The 16241-nt window shown below is 35.7% G+C and overlaps 1 protein-coding gene and 1 long non-coding RNA gene across 14 annotated transcripts in view; one reads left to right on the top strand and one right to left on the bottom strand.

The window, feature by feature from the left end:
• Nucleotides 1–14847, top strand: part of LOC113495965 (serine/threonine-protein kinase minibrain) — an 88168-nt gene extending 73321 nt beyond the window's left edge. For 6 of the 13 annotated variants that reach the window (XM_026874974.1, XM_026874977.1, XM_026874986.1 and 3 more), the window contains 9 exons: nucleotides 4573–4761; nucleotides 5920–6067; nucleotides 6354–6527; nucleotides 6942–7054; nucleotides 8900–9109; nucleotides 9706–9794; nucleotides 10480–10609; nucleotides 10991–11126; nucleotides 12360–14847. In XM_026874974.1, the coding sequence (XP_026730775.1) occupies nucleotides 4573–4761; nucleotides 5920–6067; nucleotides 6354–6527; nucleotides 6942–7054; nucleotides 8900–9109; nucleotides 9706–9794; nucleotides 10480–10609; nucleotides 10991–11126; nucleotides 12360–12511 (1341 nt within the window). In that variant the 3' untranslated portion in view covers nucleotides 12512–14847. Of the gene's footprint in view, nucleotides 1–1517; nucleotides 1797–4359; nucleotides 4436–4572; nucleotides 4762–5919; nucleotides 6068–6353; nucleotides 6528–6941; nucleotides 7055–8899; nucleotides 9110–9705; nucleotides 9795–10479; nucleotides 10610–10990; nucleotides 11127–11742; nucleotides 12273–12294; nucleotides 12327–12359 lie in introns of those variants that run through there. The other 7 variants (XM_026874975.1, XM_026874978.1, XM_026874982.1 and 4 more) reach the window with 6 other exon arrangements.
• On the bottom strand, nucleotides 2529–16204 carry LOC113495968. Its single transcript, XR_003400771.1, has 3 exons — nucleotides 15820–16204; nucleotides 3309–3470; nucleotides 2529–3219 (listed from the first exon to the last, which is right to left on the bottom strand). It is a non-coding gene; the product is annotated as an uncharacterized LOC113495968 (long non-coding RNA).
• Nucleotides 16205–16241: the final 37 nt, after the last annotated feature.

Here is a 16241-nt window from a genome sequence, read left to right as displayed (position 1 = left end):
TATTTAAACACCAAAACCTATGCGAATTAAAAAATAAACCAATACCAATGTCCAAATATTGGTAACAGTAAAGAATCAGACGAGAAAAGAGACTCCAGTATTTAATACTTTCATGAATTTATATCAGTTTTACGACGTTTTAAGAGCTTTGACCAAGGTCACGGCTGTGCTCTTAACAACCATAAATTCTCGAGGTCTAATTAGTTTCAGTTTTACTCAAATTCGATGTTAAACTTTTATTCTAATACTGTAATTTTCGTTCAGTAAAATTACATATTGATATTGATAAAAGTAAGTTTCACCGCCTTTGAAATTTCAAAGAGAATAAATTTTAATATCGCATAAAAACTATATTTTTATGTGTGTTGATATGAAATTAATAAAATGCCTAATATCCTAAAGCATCACAAGAACCTGAACAGCTTTATAAAAAAAGTATTTATAATAAATAACATAATGTGAAAGGAAAGACTAACAAAACTTCGGGGCGCCATAAATCAGGTTCGCCGAGAACAATTCCTCAATATTTCATCCAGAGCAATATAAATACTGTCACAATATTTACATTTTACGTACAAATTTTGTCAACATAACTAAACAAACATTACACAAAGGAAACCACGCATGGGAACATGGGAAGACACGTTTCTGTATTATTCACCTCCTACGGATTAACAGAATATTATCTCGCAAAACCTGTCATTCCTGCTACCAGCTTACACATTATTTTCGCTTCATCCATACGTATTGAGATAAACAGCAGATGAGTTTCCGTATTATTTACACCGTACACATGCAGATCGGGGTGCGCCGTGGTTATGAGTTAAGACGTAGTTAGTTGATTTGTATCTGAGTCGGTTCGCAATGATAACTTTGTACCTACAGGTAGTGCAAGTTGCGCTCTTCGCGTTTCCATCTCCGGCTACGTTCATTAGATAGTTAACCGTCGACCGAATAGTGGATCACGTCCCGCTATCAGGTGCGCTGCAAACAAAACGCTCAATAGAGGCCGGGTTAAACATGCACGACGGGTGTACGGGTATAATTAAAGTTTAGGAGAAGCTTAGGGCTACCACCCACAATATACCATAGACATTCTTTCAACCAGGATCACCGCACTACTAGGCAAAGCACTTCCTTGAGGAATTTAACCACTTTGAAATACAAATCAAGTTTGGTTAAAATACCGTTAAGTCTATATACCAGCTAATCCATAGCACCTTTACCCAAGTATTAAGAAATAAAAACATTATTCCCTTCCTGTCCTTGTCCCTTTTTATTTGGGATTTTTTTCATTCATAACGGCTAAAATACTTAAAAAAAAAGAACCATTTTATATAATCTTTAAGGAAGATTAAAGTGCCTCACTATGAACGCGTCGTTGATTAGCGCCATTTGAGTGAACGCAACTGAATGACAGCTGTAGCTACGAATTGACGATTTCAGAACGTGACGCCTGCTGTCACTGTAAATTTGTCACAGTTTGTTTTTATTATTTTAAAAGTGTTAGGTTGATATTGGATTTTAGTGCAAATAGATTTATTCTATGCATCGGAGTAATACGTACAAGAAAAATAAACCACCATTATGTATAAAATGTTTGTAATAGCGTTTTTTTAACGTTAATATGTCATCTAGAATATAATGAACGTGACGAAGGGCTGCAATGAAAGCTCTATTTTGTAAATAATACCATGTCGGGATTCTTGCAGTATAGCTATAATTCAGACGCTAATATGAAACACAAAATAGTAGGAAGGAAAGTGCAGAATTTATTCGTCCATACAATTTGTGGTGTGAGTTTCATTCTAACTTCTTTTTATAAATAAAATAAGAGACTTTATTAGAATTTAAATAAAAAATATCTGTAGTTATACAAGTTCAACCTATTAATTAAGCAGTTTGTGGTTTTTGGAATATCATTAAGTTTTCACCTAAGACAGAGTAGTAAAAGCGGTGAACATCTCTAATAAAAGCATTGTGACCCAAATATAATAATTATGTTTATTATAATAGTACCTAAATATGTTCCATTCATAACTAAATTTTAAATAAACATATTTATATTATTCTATCACAGAATTTTGATATAATACAAGTTTTGCTCATCAACCACGGTGAACAATTGTTAGCATACAAGAGTATTTTGTGATGAATAAATGGTATGAGTATGTATGACATACCATTTAGTCATCCAACACATTTAGATACAATTTGTTGAAAATTGTAGAATTGTTATGATGTTGTTATCTAAAACTATGAAAGTTAAAAAACTGTGTGTAAAATGCCATATATAAGACTGGTCATATATCACTAATGATGTCAAATAATCATAATATCTTAATCAAATAATTCAACTATTACTTAAAACTTAATCATGAAGTTATTGAGATCAATTTAATTCTTTGCTCAGATGGTAACATTTAAAATAATAAAATTAATTTAATACCTAAAATGTTTACAAATGCTTGTTGTTTAAATTTCATATATATTTAACTAGCTTTTGCTTGTGACTTCGTCCGCATGGTTAGAAGATATAAGTTATGATTCATACCTGCCCTGTTTTTTCCACAATTTTCATTGTATCTTCGCTCTAATTATTCGCAGTGTGATGGTACATAGCCAAAACCTTCCTCGATGAATGGTCTATTCAATACATAAATAATTTTTCAATTTGGACCAGTAGTTCCTGAGATATGCGCGTTCAAACAAACAAACTCTTCAGCTTTATATATTAGTATAGAAATATAGATTAATGGTTCTTGTGCTTGCCCCCTTCATCATGCAAAACCTAGCACTGTTCCTCAAATACCTCGTTTACAAAAATATAGGCTAACTACTTACGGACACAAGCAAAACAAAAATGGGCCGTAATTTTTTTTAAGATGTACCCTAATTAGTAGGTTTTTGACAGTTCATTAGAAAGTCCTACATTTCCTTACAAAAAAAATTGTGGCAACCCTAGGCAGACGCTCACGTCGCCCGTTAACCTCGTTATCGGGCGCTGGAAGTGGGTGAGACGCGGTGGGGAGGGAGCCAGGCTCGGGGTAGGGGGGAAACGGGGAAAATCAATGACAGCCGCCGCGCGCCGTCTCTCCCCGGCCCGACGCGCTCATCTCGCGGCCACGTGCCGCGGTCACTGGCCTGACTCACCACATAGTCCTCTCCCGCAACCACCATCATTTGTCTCCTCGCATCGTCATCATGAGCCCCCGTACCCTGTAAAAATCACACGAATACAGTATGTATATTCTAATCCAAGCCTTAAGTAATGAAATTACCTATCCGATATTTGTTATATCAATTACCTAGAAATAATAATATGTACAAAACTCTCTCCACCTGGTATTAAAATGACCGGTGTCAATCAAAGCGAATAACCTGACATCGGTCCGCCAACAAACAGTTTAGTTAACAGATAAGTGTGCGGTTGCACGAAGCCTTGCCAGTTGTTGGGGGCGCTCGGTCGCCTGTAAAACACACAATGTAATATGTAGGTCGCTGTCAGAAATTTGGGTTATCGTTTGGCCGCGTCGATATGCGACACTTCCGTACCGCCACGATGCGAATGCTATGCACTCGCCAATAATGTTGCTATGTCATGCTTCCGTGTTACGTAATAGCGGCTTCCGAATGCCAGATATTATTGGTCGTATGACGCTCTGTGACGTGCGATCGTCTGTTTTGGCGCAGCATCCGTGTCACATTGTATAACAAAATCTTGACAACAATCGGTCAGGGAAAGGAACTTTTACTTGGTTCTATATTATATTTCCACCGTGTTTCGAAGTTACCGACAGTCGCAAAACAATGAGTCATATTCAGGGCGAGTCTCGCGGTACCTCATAAAAAATCGGTAGCAATGAACTTCCTAGTCCCAAATCCATGCGTTGGTACGTCGTCGGTCGGCAGTCGGTACAAATGTTTTATATAAGCATATCGCGATCCGTCGTCGATCAATGTCAACCGCATATTTGGGTCAACGTCCGTCAGCCGACAATTCCCGCTTTCGTCTACTCTTCATTTCCTATACGCCTGCGATCTCTATATTAAGCAGTTTAGTATTTAGAAACAATTTTTATCATATTTAAACAAATAGCTCAATGCTTTTTCAAAACTTTTATAGTTACTTCTTAATGAATCCTCTTTCATTTTTGATTGACGATCCTTGTAAAGCATTAAAATAATCTTTAAAAAATATGCAAAGCTGTCAAAATAACTGTCAGTCCCCGACTGTCCAAGTTGGCTAACTATAAAAATCTATAAAAATCCTTCCAATGAACTCACACCATAATAAAACGAAACCAAAACCAACAAAAAACTGGGAAATATTAAATCTGCCGTAATTAATAATGAGGTGATGTGAAAATAATAATTAATGTTAGGAGTAATTTTAAATGCGGCTAACATCTTATGTTATACCGGATTAAAACGAGTATATATAATTTTATACCTATTATTCATTCATATTTTTAACAGATTATTCATCTCGTAATCTATGTCGAGTTCTTATATACACTATTTTTCTCTATCCCTAATATCGATACTAATAATTTTTAATGTTGTCTCCAGGTATATTACGCGAAGAAGAAGCGGAGAGCGCAACAGTACCTGGGCGAGGATGGCTCGCACAAAAAAGAGCGAAAGCTATATAATGATGGTTACGACGATGATAACCATGATTACATTATCAAACAGGGCGAGAAATTTCTCGACCGGTATGAGATCTCCTCGCCGATTGGGAAGGGATCTTTTGGACAGGTAAGAAACAATTGTATTTATTCATCGTAACTTCTTATTTTATGACTGACAACTATGTATAAGCCAAGCCACCTTCAGATAAAGCCAAGCCTTTTCAATCGAGAGCTCGCTCATCGTTGAACAGAGTCACATCATCCAGTTCCTGCTTATTCATCAAGCGTTTCATAAAATCCCTACTTCTAGTGATCTGTGTCGGTACTTTTGAATCAAGGAAAAGCATTTTGTTTTGCCAACTTTCGGTTGTCAAGATACAGCGAACTTTGTTTCTGGAAAGTTTTAAATTGTGGCGAACGTCTGATTTCTTTATGAAATGTTAAGATTTTAACATAACATTCACAATCGGATTTCCTGTTTATAAAACATACAAGTTATTTTGTTTCCGATGACGAATACAATGACAGACAGGTATTGTAAATAGTTACTGGTAAAATACATGTGTATGACTTATCAGGTGTAATATGTTCTAAGAAAAATAAATATATGAGTAACCGATTGTACTGTGGTCAAGTAGGTGAATCATAAAATACAATGTAATAGTGATTGTGTTATCAGTACGCGGCTGCTTACTGTAGGATTACAATATTTAATGAGTTTCTACTTATTGGCCTGGTAACAAACATAGATTATGACTAATTGTAAACATTGGGTTTGATCGTTTACCTCTACTTACATTAAAGCCTCTGTGTACTGTGTACATATTAAACTTCCGTTGTAATGCAAAGTGCAATCGCTATAGTTTTTTGCTTTACTCTGACTGTTTGATAACTAGTAGGCATTTGGGTACGCCTCGCAGTATCCCAACTATCCCTTAGCAAAGCTTCCTTCATTTTTGGTATTCTTTTGCGTAGGAATTTACCATTTTTAATCCTCTGCACTAAGGCTGTACTACAATAACATAGTTCTGCTTTACGAGTTGATTCACCTTCATCCTATACTCAGCTAAAGTACATAAGGTAACCGTCATTGTTGACCGTCATTTTAATAAACTTGGTTAGTTTAGAATAGTAGCAACACTTTAAATCTCTCTTGTCGATCTCAATAAAGTCTACGATAGGTCATGTATGTTTTTAGGAAAGTTCTGTACAATCCCCTCTGGTACACTCAAATTCCTTTGCTTCTATTTGTATGTTTATTTATATTTTCCTCACTATGTTTCAGGTTGTGAAAGCGTATGACCACGAGGAGCAGTGTCAAGTAGCGATAAAAATAATTAAGAATAAGAAACCCTTCCTAAACCAGGCACAAATAGAAGTCAAGTTACTAAAAATGATGAACAGAGCGGATCCTGAAAATAAGTATTATATAGGTAAGTTACAATTATGGGTACCTTTATAGATGCAGCTTAAACATATTCAAATTCAAACTCAGGTATAGTGCTTGTGATAAAACATGTGGTATGTTTTGAAACTTTAAGATCTTACCCTGGCCCTGGCCAGAGTAATCTGTAATTCTGTATTATATTTTAAAATCTTATGAATCCAAATCAATCAGAAATTAGCTAAATTGTCGATATTATGTTCGTTGTCGTTTTGCCTGTATAAAAAATTAAAGGCTAATATATTATACTAACATTTTCATTTCCCATTTTCCAGTGAAACTGAAATGTCACTTTATGTGGCGGAACCACCTGTGCCTAGTGTTCGAGCTGTTGTCCTACAACCTGTACGACCTGCTCCGCAACACCAACTTCAGGGGCGTCTCGCTCAACCTCACGCGCAAGTTCGCGCAACAGTTGTGTACCGCGTTACTGTTCCTTAGTCAACCCGGTGAGTACCAAAATTATTAATATTACAATAGAAATAACAAATACAGCGTGGTGCTGGGGAGTTTATCAGTCTCCTACATGAAGAGCTCTTAGTAGCCTTATTTGAATAAGCGACTAGATTTTGATGGCTAATATGAAAGTTCAAGTTTTATTCAGTGTTAATCGAATTAAATAATTAAGATTCTTTTTAGACCTGTCAGGTAGCATCCTAAACTACTTCAGAATCCAGTAGAAAAATAACCTTCACCGCATTAAACAGACCCTTGAAATAATAGCCCTATTTATGGACTCAACTTCAGTATTAAAATGATGAACCTTTCTTTTTAACAACACAAAGATCCCAAAATTCTATTGTCCTCTATCTCCATCAGATAGCTCTTATCCTCAACTAATGCCTTTCTCTTTTGTATTTCAGAACTAAATATAATTCACTGTGATCTAAAACCCGAAAATATACTACTATGCAACCCGAAAAGGTCAGCCATTAAAATTGTGGACTTCGGGAGCTCATGTCAACTAGGTCAAAGGGTAAGTCTGCCTGAGGCAGTTTATCGCCTAACACTGTATTTTAGTCTAGACGTAGCTTTAAATATAAAATGGATATTATATCAAACGTTATTTTTTACCTTTTCATAAACTTTGATGTTTGTGATGGTCTTTGCATGCGAAATGTTTGTTTCATTTAATGGTTTATTTAATTAGCTTTTAGCTATGATGATAACTTTTTTGCAATCTGCTGCTTTATTATACGACTATACTTTTGTGGAACATATTTTTTTATATTATAGCGAAAAGAACAACATAGTTATAATACTATACAACCTATAATATTAAATTCGAAAGTAATTTGACAAGAATTGAAGCGTAATATCAAAAACACATTAATTTCGAACTCCTAAGATATTCAATATCACATATTAAATTGGTAAAGTGCACCTAACGCCATTCACCCGATTTATAGACTCGATTCCCGTACACGCTAATTGCCGAGATAAATCACACTGGAGTCGTGTGATTCAGTGGTTGAGGAGGCTGGGTTATCGCGCCTCACATACACTGGCATCACTTATATTACTTACATCGTAATATTGCCACACCGAACGAAAACACTAGATAAAATCCATTCATATGTCGTGAGATAACAACGATTAATGAAGGATATAGATTTTGTTAGTTGAATTTTGTATGTAATTATTTTACGATGAAGGAAAGGGGTTGTTGTATGATTAGGTCGGGTATCTGTATTTCTGTATATATGTGTCATCGTAATTCACAAATACGAAGGCTGTATCGAAACTATTTTTTGCGTATCATAATGGAGAATGATTTCAGCTGAAATAAAAAAGGCGTAGATACTATAGGTTGGACTATTGCTTTCCTAATATACGAAAACGCGCACATTAGTTACAGAAAGTCTAATTGCGTTACTCTCTATTCAAAATTAAGTAAGACAGACTTATAATGAGATATACCAATATAGATAACAAAATACTCAGTTTTAAAATTACTGGCTCTCGAATATGTATAACAGATAAATGGAGGATTTTATTTTTTATTTATGTTAAATGTTACTGCTTACAATTATTGAATGCATAGGAGGTTAAATTTCGTTGAAATGTAACAAATTAGTATATTATTATTATTTGCTTCTATTAATTATCAGCAAGCTAATTAAGGTCATGGTATGGTCTTGACCGTTGTTATCTTTCTTCAGTTTACTCAAATTGTGGAACAAGTAAATCATTTGTGACATGTTCCAAGTGTAAGCGACCTTGCTTATTTCTCTTAGCTTAAAAGCTTGTTTTGTTTCGTTAGTAAGATGTTATGTTATGTTTTAACGCGATGGTATGATTTACTATGTAGCTAAGCGATTGTGCACAGGCGTTTTACAATGAGCCAAATGTAAGCTGTGTAAAAATGTTACACAGAGAGCTTAGCTAAATGCTTACTATCAGCTTGTACCATTTGTTTTTATCTTAAATGAAAGGGATGATATATTTATGTAAAGTTGAAATAAACAGGAAGTTAATAAAAACACATTATTGTATCTATACCATATATTTTTCTTTAATAATTTGCAATAGCTTAGGTGTCAGACAGACTAGTTCACACCTTCTTTTTATTCTTATTTAATTTTCAATATGTGCATGGTAATCTTAGAGATAAGAATAGTGACAAAAGTAGTACACAAAACAGGACACACTGCTCTTTGTGTAATTAAGCTCCCATGGTCATTGTGATCATTTTATTTCTATTTTCTTTTTTTTGCCACGTAATTGTTTGCATATAAATTCTCATGAAACTTGTCCACTGATTTATGAGATGTGTGTTTGTCTTTATTTCGACTAATAAAGCCTATTTTGTATGTTCCAGATATACCAATACATTCAGTCAAGGTTTTACCGGTCGCCGGAGGTGTTGCTGGGCGTGCCGTACGACCTGGCGATAGACATGTGGTCGCTCGGGTGCATACTCGTCGAGATGCACACCGGCGAGCCCCTGTTCAGCGGCGCCAACGAGGTCGACCAGATGAACAAGATCGTCGAGGTCTTAGGGATGCCGCCTGATCATTTATTAGACCAGGTCATTATAATAACACAATTTTATTATTCATCAAATTAGGCCAAACTATACTAGTATCTCACCTTAGCACCCTAGCTTCTCTCAAGCAAACAAACAACGATTAATTAACTGTTACAAGTCTACTATAATCCTATGTGTAAATCGTAAATCTTAAGCAAAGATTGTTATAAAAGTGGTGCATTGCAAATGCACCTTATGTATGTTATGGCTTTGACTGTATTCAATAGGTAACTAATGTTAGAGAACGTTGTCTCTCAAGCGTTATAGCGAAAGCGAAACTTGACCTGTTAGTCCAGTAAAAAATGGTATTCTTACACCCTCGTAAATTCTTAATATCTAAGTCTAGATTTGTACAAGGCTGATTTTTTTTAGAATAAAATTTAGTTCCCTGCCCTGAAGGTACCGACACGCCTTAAAGTAAATATTAGTAAGTTTGTGAAAGTGTGACTGCGCAATTCACGGCGGACAGCGCCATCTCTCTTCCTGACCCACAATAATGGGACCCCGGTCAAGTATTCATACTAAAAAGAAAATTTCATTTAAAAAGCAATTCTTTAGGTCTAAGGTATGCTAATATATTTATTTTATATTCACAGGCACACAAAACGAGAAAGTTCTTTGACAAATTACCGGCGTCAGAAGGCGGTGGTTATGTATTAAAGAAAGTTAATGGAAAGGATGGAAGGTAAGTTTTATAAAAGTATTTAAACAATTCTTAAGATCGATCTGTCTTTAAATATCCAGACTTTACCTCACTAACGACTTTAAAAATTGTATTGTCCTAAAGGGTTGTTGTAGATCAAGGTTAAAAATATTATCATAATTGTATGGGTATATCGAAAGTATCACCTAAATATTCAAGTTTTAAGGTGGGCTATCATTAAGGCTCGAAAATGAATCTAGAGCCCTACGTAGTTATATTTTAGGAACGTATCATACAGTATAATTACAATTTTCTACTGTAGGTAACCAGTCCATCAGAAATGTTTCAGTGCCAACAATACAGCCATATTAAATTACCTTAAAACGTTTATTAAATAGTAATTTGTCTACTTACTGTCTATAGATACAATATTTATACGCCAAGAAATAAGCATTTTGATGAGCCCAGCGGTTTTTCTTGTATTTCAGTCCCATTGATTATTTATACTTGGTTCTTAGTTGCACGTTTTATTAACTTTGCCAATTTTCTTTTGCAAATTTTTGCCACATAATTTATCTTTCTTCTGAAATATTCTTTAGTATTGTAGTTGAATCCATCCCAAATGAAGTTCTATATGTAAAAAACACTTGGCCTTCTCACCTGAGTTATGTCAGCCCTGGCTAAACCCTGCCGGAGCTGTAGGTGAGTGCGATACTGACGTGTGCAGCGGTTACAGGAAGTACCGCGTGGCGGGCACGCGGCGCCTGCACGACATCCTCGGCGTGGAGGGCGGCGGGCCGGCCGCGCGCCGCCGCGGGGAGCCCGGCCACTCCGTGTCAGACTATCTCAAGTTCAAGGTACGCACAACACATACGTATTATGTCTTCTTGGATCTGCCGCATCTCTTGGTACTGAGGTAATCGCAGTAGGAGCTTACTGTAAGTCAATTTTAATTCGAGTTCCACGAGACGAGAGGATTTTTTTTACCAAGAGATCAGATATGGATTCTGGTTGCGTCTAGCTATTTTTTATTTTAAGTTCATTAAATCATTATCAGCTCGTTCTTATCTGATGATGCAAAAAGATGTTTTTAGGTATAATGTATGCTGTTTATGATAGCGAAGTAACCAGAATTGTTGTTGTTAACTATTTCGCTTGGATGAAAAGAAAAGCTTTAAAAGATTTGAGAGAGCTTACCAATCCACTTAATTAAAACGCATTTATATGTACCTCGACAGGACCTAATCCTCCGCATGTTGGAGTACGACCCCAAACAGCGCGTGACGCCCTACTACGCGCTACAACACAATTTCTTTAAACGAACAGCGGACGAGTCCACGAACACGCAACAAGCACAGTCGCATCACCAACACGGTTAGTTCAATCATATATTATAATACCCTCAAAACCTCTCGAGATAAGCTAGATAGTTAAAAGTAACTAACGTTCTAAATTTCTTATTATGGTTGTATTGACCCCCACTAACGAACTAATCAGTTTTTTTCTTATTAACTAAAAACCTGAATGAGCAATATTAAAAGACTGATAGGCACAATATATAAATTTATAACCAATGCATTATTTTCTATGGTGCTCAAATAGTCTTAATTAGTTTGAAGATATCACTAGTACATAAGTCTAACATGACCATTTCAAGCTTCTGTCGTGTAATTTGCTAACATAATATGCTTCATCATTTCATTTAAATTTAAAAATTAACATATTTAACGAATTCCATTTATTAATTTTACTAAGACTGGACTATTAGAAGAACAATCGTTCAATTATTTTGAGAATGAAAATTGGCCAACCTCCTTTTTAATTGATATAAAGAAAAGCTTGTTTCCCTTGATTAATGGTATGATGAATGTCCCTCAAACCGAGTGACTTAGTTGAAGGCCAATGAGTCCTGTCCCTTTATAATAAGTATTGTGCAATAAGTTGATGCCGTGTGACCATATTGTTAATGCTGGCGACGTTGTGGCGGCAGATGGCCCGTCGGACCCGCGATGACTAGAGCGGTCCGGCGGCCCCCCCCCCGCGACACTAGCGCCGCCACGCTAGCACTAACCCGGCCGCCAGGTCTGCTACTCTCCATGTTAGCCAACAGCATGCGAGCATGTGGCTCACGCATGGCTTTGTCTTTACTACACTAGTACACGTCTGCGGCCCGACTACAACACTTGTGTCTCTTTTAGTGTAAGACTCGATTAGATAATATTATTCTCGTTGTGGAAGAGACGCTGCGATACGCCGTGTCGCTGTCCCGCTTCCACAACTGCTAGTATTTCTTTGAGAGCCCCTTTCAAAGGAAAGTCTAGCAGTTGTGAAAGCGTGTAGCCTGATACAAAAACAAATTGAATTTTTTTTACAGCTCTAAACGAAATGATAAGATTGATGTAAGACGGCCGCAGATCTTTATTGTTTGTGTTAATATTTGTGTTCTAAGATTTTATGTTTGAGTATTTATCTTTGATTTAAATTACGATTCCCTCTTTTATTTGATAGCAATTCCCATGTATTGATCACTTTGTCATACTAGTGAATGTTTTAGTTTGATGTGGTCTGAGAGTGGAGCGCTGGCGCTGACCGCTGTGTGTGTTGTAGGCGCGGGCGCGCGCGCGTGGGGCGTGGGCGTGGGCGTGGGCGTGGGCGTGGGCGTGGGCGGCGCGGCCGAGCGCATGGAGGTGGAGGCGCGGCGCTCGGACGAGCTGCTGGCCGTGTGTCCGCTGGCGCACAGCCCCGTGGCCATCCACTAGCGCGTGCGTGAGGGACAACTGGACTGAATCCGATATTTATGATTCTATATTTTTATTTAATACGATAAGTCTGACTGTAAAGAAATATTATGGTGACGATTTGTTACGTTGTACCGTGTATTTGTATTATTTGTTTCTTGATCGCTTCACCGACAGTACTTAGAGAACGTTCCGAGTGATCGCCGACGATCCCGTTCACCGCATCCGGACGCATCGAGGGCATGAGAGCTAGGTTTTTTTATTGTTACGCGATGCATATCAAGGACGCAATATGGTAGAAAATAAATATTGTATATAAAATGTAGGAAACCGACTAATCGATACAGACTGCGACATAAACTGGATAATCTATAGTTTAGTTACGATCTATGCTAGTTAGGCTTTCGTTCGGTTTTAATTATCGCAAGCTTTATATTCTTAAAGTGTCGGCAACTGATGACTGAAATTCAAAGGGCCAATGTGAATTTGTTTATACAAACGAAGAAATAGATTAAGTATTTTTGTTAATGCACAAATTGATTCGACTCGACACACGTACACACACTTAAATTATTTAATTAAAACTATGCCCTCGCATTTCAGAGTTGTTGTATAATGTAAAATGATTAATTTCCAATGTATAATGCTTGTGATTTAAGTCTCAAGTGTTTCGTTTAACGCATTAACGTTAGGTTAATTTTGACCCATTGGAATATTCCGACGATGTGTAAAACAGAGAATAGTGTATAGGTAATTCTATAAAACACAAAATGTACTTGTAGGTTACGAGAATGTTGAATCATATATAAAAATATTTGGGTATTTCAGATAAGAGTTAATAAATTGAATTAAACTGACTTGTTCAACCTTTTTGGATTTGAATCTACAATAGACTAACCTCATTGCAACAGACTGGTTGAAACTTTCTAAACGGAGATATTTTGTATAGCATACACTGAATCACTGCCTTATTGTGCCGGAACTTTTTATGTGTAAGGCCCGCTACTAATTAACGACTTTTTGGTCGCTCGATATTAAATAATCAAATTATTGTCAATATTTGGTTATTGAATTTTGTTGACTTTTATTTGGGAAAATCTTAAATTGCATTTAAGATTGGGGAATGTGGATGCACACATTCTAGATAAAGGTTAGCAAATATGATGTACATGGAGAGTGGGTGATGTTATCTAAACTAGTAGATATCTGGAACGTATGTGTAAACTGTCCATTGACTTGAAAGATCTTGTTAGTAGCGGTCCTGGAGCCTAGCTTCTTTATTCTGATCACGTCGTGATATAGTAAAATTTTTATGTTCAATTATTTTTAGTTAAAAATTGACTGAAGTGACAGTTGTTCAGAATAAAGCAGCTACATGACGAATTGCAACTGATAGCAAATTATTTCTTATCGCAAAGTATTGTTGCGAGTTTTATATAAAAAACCTTCCTAAAATGGATTTATTTTTAAACAAAACACATGTATGGTACAGCTAATCGTTTACATGAAGCATTAAAGTATTTTTCTATCATTCATTTATCTAATAATATGTGCTATCACTTTTGTTTAATTGTAGATTTGAATCTATTTCTAATCTCGCTGTTCTGTATTATAAATTTTTCAAATATCTGTATAATATTTACTGTAATACTTTTCTGCTTCATGAGATATAGGGTTGTTAGAAAGAGTATAAGGAATAAGTATGGGATACACGTTTTATTTGATAATGATTATGATAGAGCAATAACGAAGTAAGCGACAGGCAGGTTTCCAAATGTATGTAAAAATTATTAAACTGTGTTCATCAAGCGTACCTAATTGTAATATACATTATTATATTGTTTAAATATTTTAGTTCCTTTTAACTTGATAACTATGCTAAAATAGATGCTGTATCCACCGTATAATATACAGAGTTATATGGTTTACTCATTGTAACACTTGTGTATAACTTAAGACAATGTTATTATAATTTTGTGACATAGCTACCTTGTTATGGTACCACTCCAGGAAATCTGCCGTGACAGTGTTTATATAATGACAAACTAGTCGGGGAGTTAAGTGATAAAGAACACGTAAAACACCAACCTTTGAATATAGTTCTTACTAAATCCATTACTCAAGGATGGCCCTAGATGTTTGCGCTTGAGTATGTAATATACTATACTATTTATTTGTACTGTGACAGTATGGGATTATATGGAATGTGTGAGTTGGCATGTGGTGGTGCGCGACGCGATGAGCTAAAATGTTTATTTCCTATCGGATTGTCAGTTCGCAGGCACTGTAACAATAAAAGGATAGAGCTTTATGTCACTAAGTTTTGTATTTTAAATCAATAAACGATAGCAATTGAATTTTTCTCGTTTTATTATCCTCTTTTACAGGTATCTCATGTAATACTGACCCTAAATAAAAGTAACCTTTAACACAAACTAATGGATCGGAGAGATTCTTTGTTTTCCATCGACGCATCTCGTGGCAATCAAAAATTGAGACTTAATTTAATCTTATACTCGTATAGGGTCTATTTTATATACAAATTAGCTAAATAGCTTTTGCATATGACTTCATTTAAATTGAAATTGAATTCCATAACGGGACCAAAGAAGAACACTGAACTCGCCATAGACATTTTAACCTAACTTAAAATAATGTGTTATCTACAACAACTTTTTAAACCCATTGCGCAAAGTGTTAAGCAGTTTGAATCAATATCTGCATGTTTGATAGTTTTAAAACCCTTTAATTTATCGCATTTTCTACTAACCTGTCAATATACTTTTAGAACACGGACCAAACCGTAAAGGCATGGTAACAAAACTTCTAAAAAGTAAAATGTGGATATAATACAATCTGTGGTTTATGGAATTTGCTGGGAAATTTAAAATTCGACATATTGAGCTCAGAGGTGATCAACTAATGATAATGGTAACTGATGTAAGTATTCATTACTTTGAAAAGCAGTTAACGCAAGTATCTTTCGTAACAAAGAAAAAATATATTTGCCGATAATGTTTAAACCATAAATTTATTACGATACCAGAAGGAGCTTGGTAATCATTGCTTATTCCGTATCGACCCTTGAAGTAGTCAAAAAGTTTTTTCGTCCTGCATCCTATTTAAATTTTAATTTGATTGACGTGAACACCAAAATATTATAAAGATATATCTATAAATTCCATGCTCTTTTCATGTAAACTTTCATTGTTAAGTTACTAAACACACACTGTTACAACACACATGCTTATTATTATATCAAGAATCGTTCCTGAATAGAAAAATGCTGAGTATAAGCTTACATAGCACTTAAAAAACTAACTACATACCCTAGTAATTCCCACGCCAAGCGATGTCTGCTATCCGATGAAAATCATTGATACTTTGTCAGTCCAACCTTTATGCACACAAATACCTTTACATACACATTATTTATCGCGTATGACACCTGGCACCCACTGGCAGGGCAAGTTAGACGACTATGGATGTATGTTAATCTTTGTTGACATCTCCTTATCACTTATCAGATAACAGTGACGTGACGTCACATTACAAGGGACGTGCGGATATCCTGCACCTTGATAATGCAATCGACTTACTTCAGGTAGTCCTTGAATCAAACACAATTAATTGCAAGAAGTGTCTAACTGATAAATAATCGTAACGGTATCACATAAGTCATTGATTAAAATTACAATAAAAAAAAAACCGTAAATTTAATTATTCGTAACGAATTTTACAGCTTCCTGAT

The sequence above is a fragment of the Trichoplusia ni genome, chromosome 7 (assembly GCF_003590095.1).
Source record: "Trichoplusia ni isolate ovarian cell line Hi5 chromosome 7, tn1, whole genome shotgun sequence".
Taxonomy (NCBI): Eukaryota; Metazoa; Arthropoda; class Insecta; order Lepidoptera; family Noctuidae; genus Trichoplusia; species Trichoplusia ni.
This window is presented reverse-complemented; position numbering and strand designations above follow the sequence as displayed.